The 6,000-nt window shown below is 38.6% G+C and overlaps 1 protein-coding gene across 4 annotated transcripts in view; it reads right to left on the bottom strand.

The window, feature by feature from the left end:
- GLRA2 (glycine receptor alpha 2) overlaps nt 1-3,232 on the bottom strand; it is a 122,726-nt gene extending 119,494 nt beyond the window's left edge. For 2 of the 4 annotated variants that reach the window (XM_072353995.1, XM_072354003.1), the window contains exons 1-2: nt 2,452-3,180; nt 80-213 (exon numbers count right to left, since the gene is read on the bottom strand). In XM_072353995.1, coding sequence (XP_072210096.1) covers nt 80-109 — 30 coding nt within the window. In that variant the 5' untranslated portion in view covers nt 110-213; nt 2,452-3,180. Of the gene's footprint in view, nt 1-79; nt 214-2,451 lie in introns of all 4 variants that reach the window. The other 2 variants (XM_072353977.1, XM_072353987.1) reach the window with 2 other exon arrangements.
- Between the last annotated feature and the right edge of the window lie 2,768 nt (nt 3,233-6,000).

The raw sequence follows: 6,000 nt of genomic DNA on the forward strand, positions 1-6,000 counted from the left end.
AAGAGTAAGAACTCAGATGTAACATCTTTAAACAAAACAAATAAAATCATTAATTTATCAACAGTCTTAAAAAACTTACCTTTAAAATTTGGTCTGATTCTAGCATCATACCCCGATGTCCTTCCCATCAATTTGTCCAAAAAATCTGAAGGAGACAGGGTCTGTGAGGGGGATTTTCCAGATCTTGAATCATGTTCTTTACAGAAAGTCGTCCTAAATAAATTATTAGCCACCATTAGCTACTATTTAGCAAGTATATCATTCAAGTCAGGAAAAAACTATAACAATAAATAAAATTGTTTCAATTCACTGAATGCAGCAGTTAAGATCTTCAAAGAATCATGTTATATATTTTTAATCAGAAAACTTTATGCTAGAAATAAAAATGAATTTTGGATAGTGTGCGTGGACACGTTTTATTGTTCAAAACAAGCCCCTCCTCTTCAAAAATAAATTTATTTGAACTCTAAAAATTTAGAAGATTCAGTCTATTTATTTATTTATTTATTTAATGTATAAAAAATCTTACAGGGACTTTGATATCTAATTCATATCACTGATTTAATTAGAAGTATACTGTAAAAATTTATGCCTTTTAGCACTGATTCAAGGTGATTGTAAACTTCTGAACAATAGCGGTCATACTCATCAAGCAGATCTGGTACATGCTGGTTTTATTAATATCAGAAAGGAAATAGATGCAAAAAAAAAGAATAAAAATGTTCCTTATAGGTGCCACTCAAAGAAGACTGAAATCATGCTAGTGAATATCTGCCTTCTTTACCAGGAGGGAAAAAAAAGGTTTCAGAGTCAGTCATATCTGATCTTAGTGATTTGTTTAAGTTTTTTTTCACCAATTAACAACATCAAATAATAACTGATCAGTATTATCACCAGCTGGTATTTATATGCAAGCTCCTGAACATGTCTGTTCTCAGGTGCTAAGAGTAAACTTCTGGTATCAGACCATGCATATGAAACTTCATATAGATAAAAAATTGCATTTTTCAAGTGCATTAACTATTTCATAAATAAATAAATAAATAAATAATATATGAGTTCCCCCAGGTCATTATTTAGGAAAAATAAACTAGTAATGAAATAGTCATATTTGGTGCTCAAAGACACAGATATCATCCTAAGCAGCACTATCTTGGTTCCTAAATAACTAATATGATATCTGTGCTTCGTATATTTATTGAGCTACAGTAGAAGTAATAAAAACACTGTTTTCTTAACTACTCTCTATTTAAATATTTGCCCAAAGGGAACCACTCTGTTTCAGGAGTCTTTCTTGATCTTTTTTGTGCATTTATATTTGAGTACAAACAAATAGATGTACATGTGATCATCTGAAATCAGAAGCAAATATTACATTGTTTATCTTTTCATAAAACCACCAAAACTGCTAAAAGTGAATATGATAGTAAATCTTGTGATGTCATTCCCCACGTTTCCAGTTACCATATACAGGAGGGGAAGTTGCTTCTTTTTTTTGCTTTTGTTGTTGACGTGACTCACACTTTCACATCTCTAATTTTTAATATAAAATAGATGATATTTCTCACTTAAATAGTAGAAATGTTCAGTGAAGATAATAAAAACTTGAAAACTAATCCATTCGAATTACTTTGGATGATTTTTTACAGACTGCTTCTGTCTCCTTTCAGTGTCCACTAGTGTTAAGTTGTGCTATCATCTCATGTGTACAAACTTGTGAATGCAAGCATTTTTTTCACTCTGACACTATACATATACATTATTACACATACAAAAGCATTTTGTATTTTACATACAAATACACAGCTTTGTACATGAAAATAAGGAATCTCAGCTGAAATGGTGTTTTGGTTAACAGCAATGACTTGTTTGCCTTGTATCACAAGAAGTCAGTAGCTGAAGCAATACCTCATCAAGCATTAGAAATAAAATAAAAAGAGAAAATTAAAAATTAGAAGCAATAATCTGATGAACTGATACTTCAAATGAGCATAGTAATGGTTTAACTCAGCATTTTTCCAAAACCAGAAGACTGGATCTCTAATTTCAAATAATCACATCCCTGACAAACCTGGTCGATCATTTTCAGAGCCTGAAGAGGAGGGAACCAAAGCAACTTCCTACATAAGCTCTGGAGGGAGTATAATGATTAAATAGCATTTGGAAGAAAAACTGAAGAAACTGCTTTCAGCTATATTGTTAATCAGTAACAAAGCATGTATTTGAATAAGAGAAATGGAAAATAAAAAATAGATCACCCAAACTTGAATTTTTTTTGGTGTTTGTTACCAAGCAACGAGTCTCTGAGTGTAAAAAAGAAAGTCTATATAGAATGAACACAAAACACTCTCAAATATAGCAAACAAACTAGGTTAACGTGACATAGTTTCTTTATAGTTACAATTTCGACAGTCTTTGAAAAATATCATTACAAAGAGCCATGTCACCTACCTGAAGTGGTTTGTCTCTAAGAAAAATGCAAATAAGGTTGTCAAAATTTTCACTAGCTGACGGTTCATTCCTTCTGCTTTCTGTGCTGATTTGGAAAATATCCCAGAAACGATTCCAGAGAGATGCAGGGAGAAAGTACGCTGGTGCTGCCTAGATTCCCAAATTCAGCAATAATTTATTTTTCTTGACAATCAGGAAAAGAAGGTCTGGATCTCTACAAACTGGGGATAAAAAAGAAATGCCAGTCCTTGGAATCATGGTCAGGTCAAGCCTAGGCTCATCTCCAGCAGCCAATGCAAAAGACACAAAGCGTCAGACCTGGTTATTCCCCACCTTGCTTTTACTGGGTGAAGGGGAAAAAAAATAATTAAAAAAGAAATAAAAAAGAAAATAGAAAAAAAAATTAAAAAAAAAGAAAAAAGATTATTATTTTTTTAAATAAAAAAGGAAAGAGATAGAAGGGAAAACCCTACTACCCAAAGAGTGTCACCCAAAGGGGAGTACCGATGGGAGCAAGCAGTCTGTTGCCGATGTGTTTTATTCCCCTTTTGCTTTGAAAAGTAGTATTTAGGAAGGGTGGCGGGGCTACTGGCTCGCTCCGTTCCACTCCCCTGTTGGCAGGGAGGTGTCGGTGCTGCCGTGAGGGAGCGAGCGGGCGGCGGGGGCTGCGAGGAAGCCCAGCGCCTGTGCTGGAATGAGGCGGGCAGGAGCGCACCGCGCTATAAATTCAGCACTCGGACAGCTCCGCGCCCGCCGCTGCGCATGCGCCTGGGGTCCGATGGCTGGGAGGGGAGAGGCGCGTGTGTATGTGCGCGCGTGTGGGTATATGTGTGCGCGCCGGGGAGGGGGGGGGGGGGGCGCGCCCTGAGCGTGCGTGGGAAGGGGTGTGTGTGCGGGGACGGAGTGAGGCGTGTTCTGTGTACGTGGGTGTACCTGAGTTGGGTGAAGGGGATGCGCTGGGGGGTGCGTGTGAGCGATATGTGCTGGGGCCGGGAGGGGGTCGAAGCCCTAACCCAGCGACTGGGAATGGGCTCCGGGAAGCTCATTTCCAGTTGTTTCTTGATGTTGTTGCTTTTTCCTGCGATAAAGAGAAGAAATTAATGGCACTGAGCTTTCTTGGAGGTGGCTCTATCTACACACCCTAACGTGCAAGAAGTATAATGCCTTTCTTTTTACACATAAGGAACTGAAGCATTGGCAGCTGAAACAATGGCCATGGTTACCTGAGGCTCCACAGACCCTCAGGTACCCTCCTGCTCCCCACTGTCCCCATCCTTTGCCCTTCACACAGTGCTACCCACAGCCTTCATTGCTCACTGACAGCTCCTCATGTTAAAACCAGGCTGATGGTGGGGTATCACATTGTTTGAAAGAAGACAGGGTGGATTGCCACCTCTGAAACACATCTGTTGATGGATGGAAACTCTGCTCAACCCTTAAAGCATTTTGTTAACATGGTTTTAAATGGGGAATCTCATCTAGTGAATGTAAGCGGACAAAGTGCTTCCCTCTGCCATACTCATGGTTTCTCCACCATCCACCACCTGTTTTGCCTGGTCACCCTGACAAGAAGCTAGATGTTTCCATATTGGTTTAGTTACATTACCAAGAGATCTATTTACCATTCATTAAATGAAACTGTTAAAACATTTTGTTTATTTTTTGCTTAACATGATAGGATATGTCTGATAAAAAACACACCTCACTAGCTATTCGTAGGTGCAAATGGTAGATATCACATCTTAGGTACACCTATAACAAAGGAAGAAGTAATTACTAGAAAAGTACAGACATGCAAACCTACATGAAATCTCTATTGCCTTGCCTGCTGAGCCTATGTCAGTAGTACAGCAAAAGATCCAACAGAAGAAGGGCCACAGACTTTGTATTTATTGAAACAATGAAAATGTTGTGGTAAGTACTGGGTGCCGGTGCTGACTTACGGTGCTACAACATCCTCCAGCCTCATTGGAAGATAGTTCTTCATGCTAGCATGGCATTAAAGAAGAATTATGTATCTTACTGCAGTCTCTCATTCCAAGAAATAAAACTCACAAAGCTACATCTGGAAACAATAAAAGAGTTTTGAGTCAACGAAGACATACTTTTCAATTTTTTTTTTTTTTCTATCCTTATCTAGGTAGGAACCTAATAAAATACAATATATTCTTACCTTTCATTAAGATAAATGGAGAGATTGGAGAGCAACAATTTCTATCTGCTGCAGGAAAAACTATGTCTTTTTAACCGACACTGCCACCTGCTTAAAAGTGTGGGGAATCTCAGGAATGCTTGCATAGTTTCCAGTGCAGAAATCTCAGCAGGTATCTTTCAGATGATGCTGTTCACGTGGATTTTGTGATATTACATGCTTTTAAAGGTCTATAAATGTTCATTACCTTTCTTGTTGGAAAAAAAAAAAAAAAAAAAAAAGAAAAAGAAAAAAGAAAAAAAAGAACTAACTAAACATTTTAGAAGTTTTCTAACTAGAGAAAATCTTCTTGAAAGTCTTCCTTCCAAAATCTAGCTGCTAGCAGCCATTTCCTTCACTTTCACAGCTGTTTGAAATGCTAAATAACTACAATTCTGAGCTTAAAAAGAAAGGGGGGGGGGGAAATGTTGCAGGAAGTTCTTTAAAATAGCCTGCCTATAATTGCCACAGGGGTTGTAAAAACATGATAGGAGATGTAATAATAAGAATTTGGGTATCTGCTCCATCATTCCTAACTACCCTCGGAGCCCAGAGACTTCAGTAACATGTTAATCAGCACAACAGTTACATGGAAGTGCCAAAAAAACTTAATAAGGTCTGGAAAACAGTGATTTACTGACACGAACTTCAGGTACAATCTGCTCAACCTGGAGAAAAGGAGGCTCAGGGAAATCTTACTGATGTCAATAAATACCTGAATGAAGGGTGCATTGAGGATGGAGCCAGGCTTTTTTCAGTAGTTCCCATTGGCAGGGCAAGAGGCAATGGGCACAAACTAATACAGCAAGTTTCTCCTGAACATCAGGAAGCAGTGGCACATGCTGTGAAGTCTCCTCCTTGGAGATCTCCAGGAGCTGCCTTGGCTGCAGGCCTGGCACCCTGCTCTGGGTGTCCTGCTGGAGCAGGGGTTGGGCCTGATGGACACAGACTCTGACCCTGACCAGTCTGTGATTCTGTGAACTGCAACATTCATTTGAATAAGTCTCTTAAAATATTCAGAGCTCAGATGAGCTATTTTTTTCTAACCACAGGTCTCCAGGTTTCATGCCCATTTGTATATCGGCAGAATGATTCCTTTGCTTTCTATACCCATTTTCATGAATTGGAAAGCATGAAGAAGTTCTTCCAGTCCTTCTTTCAAAAGTGTCTCCTCACCATCTGCCCATTAATTTATTTATTTTTCATAATTGTTCCTCTTGTTGGGAGCTTCTGAAATCTCTCCGTTGTAAATCATCCACAATCAAATGCTGTCTTTAAAATGTATGGCCAGGTGTGAGGAACGAGCCTCAGCTCTGCAGTTCAGGGGAAATCATTTGGTGGTAGTGTGCCTGGGTGTC

The sequence above is a fragment of the Excalfactoria chinensis genome, chromosome 1 (genome assembly GCF_039878825.1).
Source record: "Excalfactoria chinensis isolate bCotChi1 chromosome 1, bCotChi1.hap2, whole genome shotgun sequence".
In the NCBI taxonomy this organism is placed as follows: domain Eukaryota; kingdom Metazoa; phylum Chordata; class Aves; order Galliformes; family Phasianidae; genus Excalfactoria; species Excalfactoria chinensis.